General features: G+C 42.8%; 1 protein-coding gene across 1 annotated transcript in view; it reads right to left on the reverse strand.

Moving 5' to 3' along the window:
• Positions 1-225: 225 nt before the first annotated feature.
• Positions 226-18265, reverse strand: part of LOC144498899 (aquaporin-3-like) — a 41662-nt gene continuing 23622 nt past the window's right edge. The window contains exons 4-6 of the mRNA XM_078220763.1: positions 10982-11103; positions 7328-7545; positions 226-2237 (exon numbers count right to left, since the gene is read on the reverse strand). Of these exons, the coding sequence (XP_078076889.1) occupies positions 2063-2237; positions 7328-7545; positions 10982-11103 (515 nt within the window). The 3' untranslated portion in view covers positions 226-2062. The remainder of the gene's footprint in view (positions 2238-7327; positions 7546-10981; positions 11104-18265) is intronic.

An 18265-nucleotide genomic window follows, 5' to 3' on the forward strand; every position in this document is an offset into this window, starting at 1 on the left:
ACCTCCAGATTTGCCTACTGTATTAAAACATTTCCTAATTTAAAAGACCTCTATTAGGTCATCTATCAGTCTGTTCTTTTCAAGAGCTGGTTCCTCCTCTCCTGATAGGTTCTCCACCCTTCACATTTCTAGGTGATCCAATCTAATCTTCTGTGTTTCTTTTGCTCAGCACTGGTTAATGTTAATGATGAACAAGATCAAACAGTATCAGGACGGACAACAGTTGTTGAAATGTTTTTTCTGACCATTGATGTGTGCCAGGTGTTTATTTACTTAAGAAAAATAGAAAAAAACTACAAGGCATTACTTTTACATAAACACTTGTTGCTATTACGTACCATTATTAAATGTCATTCAAAACCAATTCTGTTTTACTGATCTCCATTTGTAAACAGAACAAAGCAGTCTATGAGGGACACAGAAAGCACCCTTAAATAAACCTGTGAATTTGTGATAAAAGGAGCATTTGCTGTCAGTGTATAACAACACAATTTACTGATCTGTACTCAAGTAGCCAGATCATTTCTGAGAGTTTTCTTAGTAATTACCCAACATGACTTTCCATCAACACCTTTATATCCTAGACTACTTTTTCTGCCTTGAATTATATTTTATACGTTTACACAAATGATGCACAAGCTTACTTTCTTAATGTGCGTTTTCTTTGTTCCCACAAAGATATATACAAAATCACAATAACTTGGTACTTTTCAGATACCAAAATATTGCATTTACTACAGTTTATAGTTTCAGAAGCTATTTTTAATCAAATGAAAATCCTAAAATAAAACCCCAGATCAGCTGGCAATACCGTATTTACATCCCATCACCTAAAATGCAACAATAGTTTTAAAATTAAGCACAGGTTTAAACAACCACCAAATAATTGGCATTAACCTGTATCTGTACAACGTTTTTTAGCTAATTTGTGAGCTGTTTTCACATTGCATTAAGACGCATTTGCATTAAGATGTAAGGCCAGTTTCTGATACCCAGGTCTGGTGCAGTCAGCCAATATCCTAAAGTATTTGGCTGGATTACTTAAAATTATCAGCTAGGAAGACCTGATTAAAACAGCACGAGCTGTTCTCATGGATCCAACATCTTTACTTTTGCATTGCAGCTGGTTGGACATCAGAAACTAGCACCCTGCTCAGGTCTCAGCGCAATGTAAAAACAATTCTGAAACATAACATTGGACCAATGAAAAAGCATGATATATGCATGAGCATGTTTGAAAGCAACTATTTTGATCTTCCCCAGATTCCTGACAATTGGGGGTTCCTAGGGACAGGTTGACGAGTCAAAGTACAATTTTAAAAAGTGTTGTCCCACCCTGGACTTTGAGCAGTCAGAACCTTCTATTGGTTAATGCTCAGAACGCTTCAATCTCACCGGGCCCAAAGACAGACATCCCAGGTTATCGCTCTGCTCCATTTTCCTCCTCATTCTTTTAACAACATCGCCCAGGCAGGGGTAAGTCTGCTCCTAAATTCAGCCTTGTGTCACTGAATTGTCCACAGGGAAGGTAAATTCAGGCAGCTGTTCCCTCACAGACAGAACGCATTTGCCTGTTCATCAGTGGGTGCCCCTTGAGGAAAAGCTGCCTTTATTTATCATTCCAATAAGATAGAAGTCACTTGGATTTGCTTTGGATAGCACAAAATTTAAATTAGGACCCTCTACAGCCTAAATTCTTCTTGGAAATTCCCATTGTCAATTGCAGGATAATTTTGTTTGAAGGTTTCTCTGTATTTGGCAGATGCTTCCCCAAGTCAGAAGAATGTGACAGCAAGTGATTGGGTTTCTTTATTCTTCTATACTTACTTGCTTCAGTGAATGTATGTGTGATAGTGTCCATGGTGATGTCTGGTGTTACACGTACAGCCTAAAAATCTACATAAACTTTATTGCAGCAGATATTGAAGTTCTGAATGCTTCCAAAATACCAGGTTGAACGTGCTGTCACATTCAACACGGATCAAATGTTGTGGTTTATTGTGAGAAAATGCATGGCGTATCACAGATAATCTATAATCTTCTGACCATGATCCATCATGTATCAGCAACTTTCTCTTAATTTTACATTAGCCAGTTTTACATTTTCTTCTCCAATGGGTGAACTGGGCTTGATGGGCTCAAGGTGAATTCCAATCATTAGCTGATATACCAGAACACCAAGTACAGAACCAAGGAGTGGGGCAAAAATGGGAATCCAAAACCAGTAGTTTCCAGCACTAGAAAAAAACAGAAGAACGAAGAATCATTAAACTGAGGTTAGACATCACATTTAATGCACCAAATCAAACTGTTGTCGACATGAAACTTGCCAGCGTTACATGCCGCACCATATAAATGCATTAATGCAGAAATTCTATTGCTAGTGACATGCTGTATGCTACACACCCTCGCTATATAATTTATAAAATGTATATCAGTATAACCAGTGTACCAAAAATCAGAAGACAATTTTGTGCTTCGTTTTTTTGCTGCCAGCTTCCTGCTTCTGCTGTTCGTCACATCACAGCTACTTACTCACCAGGTGCTCGAACTCACAACAGTCTAATGACTAACTGGTGACTTCTCCTCCTAAGAAAGTTCAGTTATTAGTCACAGGTAAGGCTTACATTAACACTGCAATGAAGTTACTGTGAAAGTCCCCTAGTCGCCACACTCCGGCGCCTGTTCGGGTCAATGCACCTAACCAGCACGTCTTTCAGAATATGGGAGGAAACCGGAGCACTCGGAGGAAACCCACGCAGACATGGGGAGAAGGTGCAAACTCGACACAGACAGTGACCTAAACCGGGAATTGAACCCGGGTCCCTGGCGCTGTGAAGCAGCAGTGCTAACCACTGTGCCACTGTGCTGCCCTCTCCTTGTTGGAGAGGTAAGTGGAGTTTCGTTAGGTTTGAATTGTCTACAAGGTAACATATCTGGCAGTTGGAGATTGACATATGAGTCAATCCTCTGTGGCAAACTTGATAATCCATATTCTGAATTAGGCAAAATATCAGAACTGCAAAGCATGTTGACGGCCAGCCAGCCAGCCTGGTTCAATCAAGGCACCTCGGAGAAGCAGACCTGGCACTGGGGCAACTTTCCATTCAGCTTCAGACATTACTGCAAGCTGCTTACAGGGGGGTAGTCACAGCCTGCAAAAAAGGGGAAGCTAACGGGACATTGTACAGTTTTAGGCAGTTTAATGACAGTAGCACCCAAATCTCTACTGTTGCCAAACTGAATCTAAGAGTACAGAAGTACAAAGAACAAAGAACAATACAGCACAGGAACAGGCCCTTCGGCCCTCCAAGCCTGCGCCGCTCATGTGCCCAACTAGACCATTCTTTTGTATCCCTCTATTCCCAGTCTGTTCATGTGGCTATCTAGATAAGTCTTAAACGATCCCAGCGTGTCCACCTCAATCACCTTGCTTGGCAGTGCATTCCAGGCCCCCACCACACTCTGTGTAAAATACGTCCCCCTGACATCTGTGTTGAACCTTGCCCCCCTCCCCTTGAACCCGTGAGGGGGGCCTTGTGTTCACACCTTGTGTTCGTCACCTCTGACCTGGGAAAAAGCTTCCCACTGTTCACCCTATCTATGCCCTTCATAATTTTATACACCTCTATTAGGTCGCCCCTCATCCTCCGTCTTTCCAGGGAGAACAACCGCAGTTTACCCAATCTCTCCTCATAGCTAAGACCCTCCATACCAGGCAACATCCTGGTAAACCTTCTCTGTACTCTCTCCAAAGCCTCCACGTCCTTCTGGTAGTGTGGCGACCAGAACTGGACGCAGTATTCCAAATGTGGCCCAACCATCGTTCTATACAACTGCAGCATCATATGCCAACTTTTATATTCTATGCCCCATCCAATAAAGGCAAGCATGCCATATGCCTTCTTCACCACCCTCTCCACCTGTGCTGCCACCTTTAAGGATCTGTGGACTTGTACACCCAGGTCCCTCTGTGTGTCTATTCTCAAGTAGGTATGCAGAAAGGCTTTCCTCCTCAGATTATAGGATATTCTTCTGTGATCGACTGTCACCGTGGGTCAAAATTATTTAAGTAAGACATTGTGTGATTTGGAATGGAGTCAGAATGGTGAGGGTAAATTCCATCTTGCCATTGCTCCAGCAATGCAATGTTATCGCTTTGTTTTGTGCAATATGTCTCAATTTATAAAACTAGGCTCATATTTTATTAAATTATTTCTCCACATTAAAGCTATGCATTTTCAGTGCCACTTTCTTGCTTCTTCTCCACTTCTTTTGAACTTTTACCATGTATTTTGGTGGAATATTGGGTCCAAAATAATAAAAAAAAAATCAAAAACTGATGTCAAATTGTTCTTCACCAACGTATGATCAACATATAACATAGACTTTCAGGTGCAGAATGGGAGGTTAAAAAACTGGGTGTTCAGATAGGAAACATTGGGATAGAAACATAGAAAAAAGGAGCAGGAGTCGGCCATTCAGCCCTTCAAGCCTGCTTCCCCATTCATTACAATCATGGCTGATCATCCAACTCAGTAACCTGTTCCTGCTTTCCCCATATTATTTGATCCCTTTGGTCCCAGAGCTATATCTAACACCTGAAAAACAAATGATGTTTTGGCCTCAACTGCTTTCTGTGGTAGAGAATTTCACAGGCTCACCATTCTCTGGGTGAAGAAATTTCTCCACACCTCAGTTCGAAATGCTTTACCCCATATCCTTAGCCTATGATCCCTGGTTCTGGACTCCCCCACAATCAAGAACATCTTTCCTGCATCTACTCTTGTCTAGTCCTGTTAGACTTTTATAGATTTCTATGAGATCCCACCTCATTCTCTGAAACTCTAGTGAATATAATCCTTACCAACTCAATCTTTCCCCATATGTCAGTCCCAACATCCCAAGAATCAGTCTGGTAAACCTTTACTGCACTGTCCATAGCAAGAACATCCTTCCTCAGATAAGGAGACCAAAATTGCACAGGTACTCACCAAGATCCTGTATAATTGCAGCAAGCCATCTCTGCTCCTGTACTGGAATCCTCTCACTATGAAGGCCAACATACCATTTGCCTTCTTCATCACCTGATGCACCTGCATGCTTCCCTTCATTGACTGGTGTGCGAGAACACCCAGGTCTCGTTGCACATTCCCCACTCTCAATTTAAAGGCATTCAGATAATAATCTGCCTTCCTGCTTTTGCTTTCAAAGTGGATAACTTCACATTCATGCACATTACACTGCATCTGCCATGCATTTGCCCACTCACTCAATTTGTCCAACTCACACTGAAGCAACTCTGTATCCTTCTCACAGTTCACCCTCCCACCCAGCTTTGTGTCATCTGCAAATTTGGAGATATTACATTTAGTTCTCTCATCTAAATCATTAATATACATTGTGAACAGCTGGGGACCCAGCACCAGTCCTTGTGGTATCCCACTAGTCACTATCTGCCGTTTGGAAGAAGACCCATTTATTCCTACTCTTTGTTTTCTGTCTGCCAACCGGTTTTCTATCCATCTCAACACAATACCCCCAAGCCAATGGACTTTAATTTTACATGCTAATTTCGTATGTGGAACCTTGCCGAAAGCTTTCAGAAAGTCTAAATAAACCGCATTAAGAAGTCTCACAATACCAGGTTAAAGTCCAACAGGTTTATTTGGAATCACAAGTTTTCGGAGAGCTGCTCCTTCAATAGGTGATCATCACATGATGAAGGAGCAACGCTCCGAAAGCTTGTGATTCCAAATAAACCTGTTGGACTTTAACCTGGTGTTGTGATAGTTCTTATTGTGTCCACCCCAGTCCAACACCAGCATCTCCACAATCATAAATAAACTACATCCACTGCCTCCACCCTCATCAACTCTGCCAGTTACATCCTCAAAGAATTCCAATAGATTTCTCAAGCCCTTTCATAAATCCATGCTTACTCTGTCCAATCCTGCCACTGTTTTCCAAGTGCTCTGCTATAAAATCTTTGAGAATAGACTCCAGCATTTTCCCCACTACTGACGTCTGGCTGACTGGTCTACAATTCCCTGTTTTCTCCCTACCTCTTGGAAGATGCCCACCAATGCATCCACGATTTATAGGGCAACTTTCATAACTACTGAGGGATGTATATTAGAGTCATGGAGACATAGAGGTTTACAGCATGGAAACAGGCCCTTCAGCCCAACTTGTCCATGCCACCCTTTTTTTGTTAAAACCCCTAAGCTAATCCCAATTGCCTGCATTTGGCCCATATCCCTCTATACCCATCATGCCCATGTAACTATCTAAATGCTTTTTAAAAGATAAAATTGTACCCGCCTCTACTACTACCTCTGGCAGCTTGTTCCAGGCACTCACCACCCTCTGTGTGAAAAAATTGCCCCTCTGGACACTTTTGTATCTCTCCCCTCTCACCTTAACCCTATGCCCTCTAGTTTTAGACTCCCCTACCTTTGGGAAAAGATATTGACTATCTACCTTGTCTATGCCCCTCATTATTTTATAGACCTTTATAAGGTCACCCCTCAGCCTCCTACGCTCCAGGGAAAAAAGTCCCAGTCTATTCAGCCTCTCCTTATAACTCAATCCATCAAGTCCCAGTAGCATCCTAGTAAATCTTTTCTGCACTCTTTCTAGTTTAATAATATCCTTTCTATAATAGGGTGACCAGAATTGCACACAGTATTCCAAGTGTGGCCTTACCAATATCTTGTACAACTTTAACAAGACATCTCAACTCCTGTATTCAATGTTCTGACCGATGAAACCAAGCATGCCGACTGCCTTCTTCACCACTCTGTCCACCTGTGACTCCACTTTCAAGGAGCTATGAACATGTACCCCTAGATCTCTTTGCTCTGTAACTCTCTCCAACGCCCTACCATTAACTGAGTAAGTCCTGCCCTGGTTCAATCTACCAAAATGCATCACCTCGCATTTGTCTAAATTAAACTCCATCTGCCATTCGTCAGCCCTGGGGGTTTATCGGCCTTCAATCCCATCAATTTGATTGGAAACAATGGTTGAAATTAGTTACCTCATCCCGTGATAATGGTTCAGTACAAAATTACATTTGACTACACATGAAACATGGTACTGAAACAGACCATTTTACCCAACAAGTTATTAATGGCAGTATCCATTGAGTTAGTTGTGTACATTTTAGATACTTAAAGCTGCAAAAACATGCAAGTTGTGGCAATTACATGTATAAATGTGTCCATAAATGACTAGTGTCAATCTTACATCCCAGAATCCAGTTGTCAATCCAAGTAAAAGTTAATTGAAAACAAAGCCATAAGAGCTGATAAAAACAACAAACCTGAAAACCTCAGCTCCCCAACCAGCCAGTGCTGTGAACAAGCGAGGTCCAAAGTCTCTGGCAGGGTTCACAGCATACCCAGAGTTGAAACCCATTGACAGGCCAATTACCAATACGGCAAAACCAACAGTAAATGCCTCCAGTCCCTTTGGCACTGGGTTATTGAACTTATCCACAATGGCAAGGATGCAAACTATGAGAGCAGTAGTTCCAATCAGCTGCATTAGAAAAAAGGAGAAGCAAATTCAGACTTATAAAATGTTGAAGGACATTATCATGCTCATATTGTTGTGTAACACTACCACCCTGCTAAATGATGGTCAGATCTAACCACTCAAAACTGGACATCCATGAGGCACTGTAGGCCATCAGAAGCCGCAGAACTGTAAAGTATAAAGTTTATTTATTAGGCACAAGTAAGGCTTACATTAACACTGCAATGAAGTTACAGTGAAATTCCCCTAGTCGCCACATTCCGGCGCCTCTTCGGGTCAATGGACCTAACCAGCACACCTTTCAGAATGTGGGAGGAAACCGGAGCAGCCAGAGGAAACCCACGCAGACACGGGGAGAACGTGCAAACTCCATACAGACAGTGACTCAAACCAGGAATTGAACCCAGGTCCCTGGCGCTGTGAAGCAGCAGTGGCAACCATTGTGCTACCATCCTCAACCATAATCTGCAACCTCATGGCCCGGCATATCCCCCACTTCACCATTACCACCCAACCAGGGGATCAACCCTGGTCAATGAAGAGTGCAGGAGGGCATGCCAGGAGCAACACTAGGTGTATCTAAAAATGAGGTGTCAGCCTGGTGAAGCAACAAGACAGGACTACTTTCCTGCCAAATGGTGGAAGGAGCAAGTAATAGATAGAGCTAAGCAATCCCACAACCAATGGATCAGATCTAAGCTCTGCAGTCCTGCCACATCCAGCCAAAACCAAACTCATTTTCGATCCAGGGCAGGATAAAATATTCAGGATGAAACAAAATAAAAGAAAATGTTTGCGGGTTGAGGTGTTATCATAGAATCCCTACAGTGCAGAAGGAGGCCATTCAGCCCATCGAGTCTGCGCCAACAACAATCCCACCCAAGCCCTACCTCACATATTTACCCTGCTAGTCCCCCTGACACTAAATAGCAATTTAGCACAGCCAATCAACTTAACCCGCACATCTTTGGACTGTGGGAGGAAACTGGAGCACCCAGAGGAAACCCACACAGACATGGGGAGAATGTGCAAACTCCACACAGACAGTCACACCAAGGCTGGAATTGAACCCGGGTCCCTGGCACTGTGAGGCAGCAGTGGTGACCACTGTGCCACTGTGCTGTGTTATGTTGCTATGATAGAGCGAGTTTGCAACATTATTTTGGTACAAGTGTCATTGGAACAAAACTACAGCTCACTGAAGCAGATGTCAGCCTTCAGGGAGATGGTTGGATTCATCGGCCTAAACCATCACTTCAGTCGACACCCACCTTCATCCCACCCTCCCTGGCAGTTCAGCCTTTCACAGTGGCTGGCCGTTAATTGGCTGTGCTCTGGGGCCGATTGCGGCTGGACACTTGCTTCCAAGTCTACTGAGTGTCAAAATCCTGGAATTCTCTCCCTAACAGCATTGTGGGTCAACCCACAGCACATGGACTGCAGTGATTCAGGAAGGCGGCTCACCACCACCTCCTTAAGAGCAACTAGGGATGGGCAATAAATGCTGGCCAGCCAGCGATGCCAGTGTCCCACGATTGAATGAAAAAAAGTTTAACTGAGGTGTTAATTGGTAATGGAATTGTACCTCAGCGAAAATCGAGGGCTGTTAGTCGGGGAGGAAAAATGTGAAAATATAAATTAACTTCCTTTTTCCTGGAAGATATCATTTGTGTGAGCAGGTAATCTATATAAACGTATTTATACAAAACATCAACAGCAGTTGGTGCTGGGGAAAACATTGTTCTGGATCTCACCGATCCCAGCAGCCAAATAGGTAGCGATACTTTGCTACAATTTTACCTCCAACTGTTTTGTTGCCAATTTGTAAATTTGATACAATGCTGTTTAATCCAAACCCAGAAGAGGTTTGTTACAAATGCTTAACTAGCAACGTGGCTGCAGACCGACAGAGTCCTCTTCCTGTTACTTTAATTGATTTCACAGCTTAGAGTCATAGAGGTTTACAGCATGGAAACAGGCTCTTCGGCCCAACTTGTCCATGCCGCTTTTTTTTTAAACACTTAAGCTAATCTCAATTGCCTGCATTTGGCCCATATCCCTCTATACCCATCTTACCCATGTAACTATCTAAATGCTTTTTAAAGGACAAAATTGTACCCACCTCTATTACTATCTCTGACAGCTTGTTCCAGACACTCACCACCCTCTGTGAAAAAATTGCCCCTCTGGACACTTTTGTATCTCTCTCCTCTCACCTTAAACCTATGCCCTCTAGTTTTAGACTCCCCTATCTTTGGGAAAAGATATTGACTATCTAGCTGATCTGTGCCCCTCATTATTTCATATTGACTATCTACCTTGTCTATGCCCCACATTATTTTATAGATCTCTATAAGATCACCCCTCAGCCTTCTACGCTCCAGAGAAAAAAGTCCCAGTCTATCCAGCCTCTCCTTATAACTCAAACCATCAAGTCCCGTTAGCATCCTAGTAAATCTTTTCTGCACTCTTTCTAGTTTAATAATATCCTTTCTATAACCTGAATCTATCTCTTTGCAGCCTCTTTTTGCACTCATATCAGCTAACTCTTTCACTCAGGTATTTAATTTCAGTAAAAGTGTTTTTGTTCTGCTTGATCCCTTCATCTAAGTTATGAAAATAGATTGTAAATAGCTGGAGCACCAACACTGATCCTTGTGATACCCCATTATTAACAGCCTGCCAACCTGACAGTGATGTCTTTTCTGTCCTGTATTCAATCCTCTACGTTAACATATTGCCCCATCTCCATAAGCCCTTATCTTGTGCAACAACCTTTCATGTTGTACCTCATCAAATACTTTCTGAAAAACCAAATGCATTACATTCACTGGTTCATTTTGATCCTCCCTACTAGATATATCCTCAAAACTGTCTATCAGACTTGTCAAACACTATTTTCCTTACATAAATCCACTCTGACTGTCCCCAATCATACTATGATTTTTAACTGCCCTGTGAGTACTTCCCTGAATAAGAGATTGCAGCATTTTCCTGATGGGTGATATCAGTTTAACTGCTTGGCGGCTCTGCTTTTTTTTGCTCGCCATCCTTTCTTGAACAGGAGTTACATTGTTTAATACAATTCAGGCAGGTTTCATGTCCAAGTGGTTACAAATCAAACAGAAATTTCCATTTCCTGCAGTCCCTGCTCACTGAGATTTCTGTCAATCTGAAAGGTTTCCTGAGTAATTAGAAAAAAATCCAATAAACCTTCGGCGAGAATCACAATTCATTCATACTGCTGTCTAATTTGGATCGTAAGAAGTTTTAACAACACCAGGTTAAAGTCCAACTCCACATCACAATTTGGATCAGTACAGTCTGAATTTTTCCTGAAGTCAGTAGTTCTGAGCATTTTCCTACACCATACTGAACCGTTCCGGCTTATTTTCACCTTTGGATACAGTATGTACTTAATAGGTTTTTAGTTAATTACCTGATCAAAAAAGCCATTTACTGGAGTTAAGTGCGCAGATGGGTATGTCGCAAATATACCAGCAGTCGCATTGGGACCATGTACTAAGAGTTTGTTTTGGCCACTGAAGTCCCACATGGCATCTGAAATAACATACATTAAATCAATTAATAATTATTTCATACATTCAGTTTCCTGCCTTGTTAGATATTTAGCAAATCTGTTTTAGTTAAAAATGAGAAATACCTGACACTGAACAAAAAATGTAGACAACACAGTCGCTGTTATTCTGTGGGGATTAAACCAGAATACTCAGATACATGGGAATTAGTAAAAGTCTGAACTTGCAGGCTCAATAATTATTTATAATAAATTCCTTTTCAGGAACACCTTGGACGGGATATTACAGCCACGCTCAAGCGAGACCAGAAATTCCAGCCCGAGGTCTACAGACATTTCCATTGTCCGCCCCTCGCCGATTCCATGGCAGGCGGCATGGTAGAATTCCGGCACTTGTTCTTATTTTAGAAATGGTATGATCTCAAGGAACAACCTGTTTTCTTTCAATTCATGGGCTTATTAGCATCAAAAAGTAATCCTTCACTTTCAATTAGATCTCATTTGATCTGCTTCAATGAAAAATTCCAGCGGCAAAGGGGATTATCTCACACATTGTCTCAATCGTAGATGGTCTATCTTCCTAAGAGAGGTAGTTGATCGTACACTTGACAGCAGATTAAATAGAATTATATAGAATTTACAGCACAGAGACAACCAATTCATCCAACTGATCCATGCCAATTTTAATGCTCCACGCGAGATGCCTACAAACATAAGAACATACAAATTAGGAGCTGGATTTCAGTCCCTTGAGTCTGCTTCACCATTCGATAGAATCACAGCTGATCTGACAGTGGCCTCTACTCCACATACCACCCACTCTCAATACCCTTTGACTCCCTTACTAATCAAAAACCTTAAAAACATTTAACAACCCAGCCTCCACTGCTCCCTGGAGAAGAGGGTTTCAAAGAGTCACCGCCCTTGGAATAAAAATTTCTCCTCACCTCAGTCTTAAATGGGAGACCCCTTCTTTTTAAACTATTCACTCCCACAGGAGGAAACATCCTTTCAGCATCCGCCCTGCCAAGTCCCTTCAGGACCTTGTGTTTCAATAAGACCACCTTCCATTTTTCTAAACTCCAATGAATACAGGCCCAGACTGCTCAACCTTCCCTCTTAAGATAACCCCACCCCACCCCTCCATAACCCCACCCCACCCCACCCCTCCATAACCCCACCCCACCCCTCCATAACCCCACCCCACCCCACCCCTCCATAACCCCACCCCACCCCTCCATAACCCCACCCCACCCCACCCCACCCCTCCATAACCCCACCCCACCCCACCCCTCCATAACCCCACCCCAGCCCACCCCTCCATAACCCCACCCCAGCCCACCCCTCCATAACCCCACCCCACCCCACCCCTCCACTTCCTATCCTAGGTACCAGTTGAGTGAACCATCTCTGAACTGCTTCTGAAGCATTTAAATCCTTTCTTAAATAAGGAGAACAAAATCTTACACATTGTGGTCTCGTCAACACCTTGTACAACTTTAGCAAAACACCCCTACTCTTTTATTTATTCATTTACTGAATGTGTGCATCACTGGCCGAGGCCAATATTCACTACCCATCCCTAATTTCCCTTCACAGGCTATTTAAGAGTCAACCATTTTGCTGTGGGCCTGGAGTGACATGTAGGCCAGACCCGGTAATGATGGTTGCCCATTAAGTGCACAATCCCACAGATAAATTTAAAATTTACAAATCCAAATAAAAATACAACACAACGAGGTGAATTTTCTGATCTCACCCACCGTGGGAATCATCATGGACAGGATGGAAAATATGGTGGACCATTTAAAGGTCCATTGGAATTTCTGGTCTCAGTGTGAGCAAATTGTCAATAGACATTCTTATCTGAATCTGACTGTCAGCATCCCCATATCCCCACACATCTGACTGTCAGTCCAAAGATGTGCGGGTTAGGTTGATTGGCCAGGTTAAAAATTGCCCCTTAGAGTCCTGGGATGTGTAGGTTAGAGGGATTAGCGGGTAAATATGTGGGGGTAGGGCCTGGGTGGGATTGTGGTCGGTGCAGACTCGATGGGTCGAATGGCCTCCTTCTGCACTGTAGGGTTTCTATGATTTCTATGAGTATATCGCAAATATGAACAGAAGGGTTTTAATGACAATGGTTTCATGGTCAACATTAGACTTTTAATTCCACGGATGGGATTTTCCGGCCATGCTCACCCCAAAACCGGAAAATCCCACCCAAGATCAATGGACCTTTCTATGGTCTGCACCTCGCCTGCTACGATTCCCATGGTGGGTGGAACTGGGAAAATTCACCCACAGATTTCTTGTTATTGAGTTCAAACTCCACCACCTGCCGTGGCAGGATTTGAATCCAGGTCCCCAAAGCATTAGCCTACTCTCTGATTTTAATAGTCCAGCGATAATACCACTATGTCACCACCTCCATTCCATATATTCTATTCTCTTATAATAAACAACAACATTCCCTTTGCCTTTCTAATCACTTGCTGTACCTGCAGACTAACCTTTTGTGACTTTGTACCAAGACACCCAAATCCTTCTAGAATTATAGAATCATAGAAACCCTACAGTGCAGAAAGAGGCCATCTGGCCCATCGAGTCTGCACCGACCACAATCCCACCCAGGCCCTACCCCCATATCCCCACACATTTAACTGCTAATCCCTCTAACCTACGCATCTCAGGACACTAAGGGGCAATTTTAGCATGGCCAATCAAACTAACCAGCACATCTTTGGACTGTGGGAGGAAACCGGAGCACCCGAAGGAAACCCACGCAGACACAAGGAGCATGTGCAAACTCCACACAGACAGTGACCCAAGTCCGGAATCGAACCCAGGTCGCTGGAGCTGTGAAGCAACAGCGCTAACCACTGTGCTACCGTGCCGCTCTTCTGTTCCTTAGACTTCTGCAATCTCTCTCCATTTAAATAAGATACTGTCTTCTATTCTTCCTGCCAAAGTGGACAAGTCCACATTTTCCCACATTATATTCCATCTGCTAAATCTTTGCTCACTCACTTAGCCTGTCTATATCCCTTTGCAGGCTTCTTTTGTCCTCTTCATAACTTACATTCTTACCTATCTTTGTGTCATCGGCAAATTTAGCAATCATATATTTGGCCTCTTCATCCAATCCATTGATATAAATTGTAAATAGTTGAGGCCCCAGCACTGATCCCTGTGACACCCCACTGGTCACATCTTACCAACCCAAATATGACTTACTTATCTCCATTCACTGTTACCTGTTAACTAACCAACCATCTATCCATGCTAATATGTTACCCCCTACACCAGGAATTCTTAATTTGCATACTGACATTTGATGTGGTACCTTGCTGAAAGATCTTTTGGAAATCTAAGTACAGCACATCCACAGGTTCCCCTTTATCCATGTTGCTTGTTATTTCTCAAAGAGCTCCAATAAATTTGTTAAACATGATTTCCCTTGCACAAATCCATGTTGAGTCTGCCTGATTACATTGAGATATTCTAAGTGCACTGCTATAATCTCCTTAATAATAAATTCCAGCAGAATCCCTCTGATTGATGTTAGCTAACTGGCCAGTATTTGCTACTTTCTATCTCTAGGATGAAGCCCATCAAGACATCTCACTCTCCTTTAACTAACTCGACCAGCAGATGTCTCTATTCTTTTTGTAACAAATCTCTAGCTCATGGTCCATGTTAAGATTTTTGGGGAAATGTTTAGTTCTGGGAAGATTGTAGCTAAAATGCTGAGCGTTAGAGATTGCCAGAACAGCTAAAAGAAAATGACAGTTCAGAAGATTACCCATGTTAATTTAGCAGAGTCAAAATAGAAGAGATGGACCCATAAAACAGCAGGTGGGCTTACTCCGCTGGCAAACTGGAGACATGGAGTGGGATTTTCCAGTCCTGCCCACTGTGGGAATCATCGTGGGTGGGATGAAAACTTGATGGGTCAGGAAAAGGCCCATTGACCTCAGATAGGAATTTCCAGTCCTGCAGCAGGCTGACCATGAAATCCCGCCATATGTCTGCACTGCTTGCAAAGAAGAGAAGGTCAAAGAGATGTTCTGCTTTTAGGAGTTGGAGCTAAATTAGTTTGAGCATTCAGTGAACTTGTGTTTGGACCTAATGTGATTTTCAGCTCACAGGAAAGCTCTGGGGGCTCTTTAGTGCAGTTAGGGCTCAGGAGAAGTCCTGAGGAGCTGAGAAGGTGATGGAAGATTGCTTGTTCCTTGCTAGCAAGCCAGGGCTCAGAGAAACCCTCGGAGCCATTTATAGCTCAGTGCAGCCAGGAGACTGGAGTTCAGAGAAACCCAGTGGCAGTGCTACCTTAGTAAAGCTAATGGTCTGAAAAAGAATTGGAAGCATGTCAGTAATTAGAAATGGGAGTACAGCTTTATGAATCCAATGAAATGCATTCTCAGGAGGAGAGATTGAACCATCAGGATGTCTGAGAGAGTTCGAGTTGGGAGAGTTTTTGAGGAAATTCATAGGTTAGATCTTTGAAATTGAAAGGTTGAAATCTCTCATGAGGGAATAAGAGTTGTAATGAGATGCTGTAACTCACAGTGCTCACTGGACTTCTGGATGAGTTGCTGAGAAATCCATGGGATCTGTCTTGGTCACAGCTGTCATTTAATGTGCATTGTGGAGTATTTGACTACAGTTTGCCTGTTGATTCATAGTTACCTCATGTTAATTCTGAATGTTAGAGCATAAGGTATATATTGTAGATCGCTTTACTTCTCTGACTTTGTATAGTAAAATGTATTTTGTTTGTTTAAAACAGTGGAATCTTGTGGCTTTATTCTCCTGGTGGGTAACTGAGATTTCAAACTTTAATTGAAACAAGAAGTTACTGGTCTCTAACTGGATTGTGACAGATTTTCCATTGCATACTTATCCAGCTTCCCCTGAAATGCAACTTTCCCATTTGCTTTAACTACCCCATCAGGCAAACCAGCCTCCCATCCATTAACTCTGTCCACACTTCCCACTGCCTAGACAAAGCAGCCAGCATAATTAAGGACCCCACATACCCCAGACATACTCTCTTCCACCTTCTTCCGTCGGGAAAAAGATACAAAAGTCTGAAGTCATGTACCAACCAGCTCAAGAACAGCTTCCCTGCTGCCATCAGACTTTTGAATGGATCTACCTTGCATTAAATTGATCTTTCTCTACACCCCAGCTATGACTGTAACACTAAATTCTGCACTCTCTCGTTTCCTTTTCTATGAATGGTATGCTTTGTCTGTATAGCGCACAAGAAACAATACTTTTCACTTGTATGCTAATACATGTGACAATAATAAATCAAATCAAATTATAGCAGTTCCTCCTGAGTGGCCAATTGTACTTATTAGTGAACATCTTTTAGTTATGACCCTCAGGTCTCACCTCTTACTGCCTAAATATCGGTGATTTCCAAAACAGAGCTCCAACACCTTTGGGGAAAGAGTGAAGTTTCCTCACAGACAATAAAATATTTTAATCACCAATAAATTCAACCAATACTACTTTAGTAATATATCTACACATAGAAACATTGGTCTCTGGACAGTACTTATTATCCAAGATGCATGTTGGTATCCCACAGAATTCCTGACACACTGATTTCTGTGGAAACTATCCTTGAAGTTTGAACCCCTGATGAGCAATTTCCCTGCTCTTTGGGACTCTCCATGAATGAATGAGGTAACTAAGTGTGTCGATGAAGGTAGAGCAGTTGATGTCATATACATGGATTTTAGTAAGGCGCTTGACAAGGTCCCCCATGGTTGGCTCATGAAGAAAGTAAGGAGGTGTGGGATAGAGGGAAATTTGGCCGATTGGATAAGTATTTGCTATCTCATAGAAACAGTTTTAACAACACCAGGTTAAAGTCCAACAGGTTTATTTGGTAGCAAATACCATTAGCTTTCGGAGCGCTGCCCCTTCGTCAGATGGAGTGGAAATCTGCTCTCAAACAGGGCACAGAGACACAAAATCAAGTTACGGAATACTGATTAGAATGCAAATCTCTACAGCCAACCAGTTCTTAAAGATACAGACAATGTGAGTGGAGGGAGCATTAAGCACAGGTTAAAGAGATGTGTATTGTCTCCAGACAGGACAGCCAGCAAGTCCAGGAGGCAAGCTGTGGGGGTTACTGATAGTGTGACATAAACCCAACACCCAAGTTGGGTTTATTTGGGTTTATGTCACACTATCGGTAACCCCCACAGCTTGCCTTCTGGACTTGCTGGCTGTCCTGTCTGGAGACAATACACATCTCTTTAACCTGTGCTTAATGCTCCCTCCACTCACATTGTCTGTATCTTTAAGAACTGGTTGGCTGTAGAGATTTGCATCTAATCAGTATTCTGTAACTTGATTTTGTGTCTCTGTGCCCTGTTTGAGAGCAGATTTCCACTCCATCTGACGAAGGAGCAGCGCTCCGAAAGCTAATGGTATTTGCTACCCAATAAACCTGTTGGACTTTAACCTGGTGTTGTTAAAACTGTTACTGTGTTTACCCCAGTCCAACGCCGGCATCTCCACATCATATCTCAAAGAAGACAGAGGGTGGTGGTGGATGGAAAATTTTCAGACTGGAGACCAGTTACCAGCGCTGTACCACAGGGATCAGTGCTGGGTCCTCTGCTATTTGTGATTTTTATAAATGACTTGGAGGAGGGGGCTGAAGGGTGGATCAGTAAATTTGCGGATGACACCAAGATTGGTGGAGTAGTGGATGAGGTGGAGGGCTGTTGTAGTTTGCAAAGAGACATTGATAGGATGCAGAGCTGGGCCGAAAAATGGCAGATGGAGTTTAACCCTGATAAGTGCGAGGTGATTCATTTTGGTAGGACGAATTTGAATGCGGATTACAGGGTCAAAGGTAGGGTTCTGAGGAATGTGGAGGAACAGAGAGATCTTGGGGTTCATATCCACAGATCTCTGAAGGTTGCCACTCAAGTGGATAGAGCCGTGAAGAAGTCCTATAGTGTGTTAGCGTTTATTAACAGGGGGTTGGAGTTTAAGAGCCGTGGGGTTATGCTGCAACTGTACAGGACCTTGGTGAGACCACATTTGGAATATTGTGTGCAGTTCTGGTCACCTCACTATAAGAAGGATGTGGAAGCACTGGAAAGAGTGCAAAGGAGATTTACCAGGATGCTGTCTGGTTTGGAGAGTAGA

This window comes from Mustelus asterias, chromosome 1, assembly GCF_964213995.1.
Source record: "Mustelus asterias chromosome 1, sMusAst1.hap1.1, whole genome shotgun sequence".
NCBI classification, from domain to species: Eukaryota; Metazoa; Chordata; class Chondrichthyes; order Carcharhiniformes; family Triakidae; genus Mustelus; species Mustelus asterias.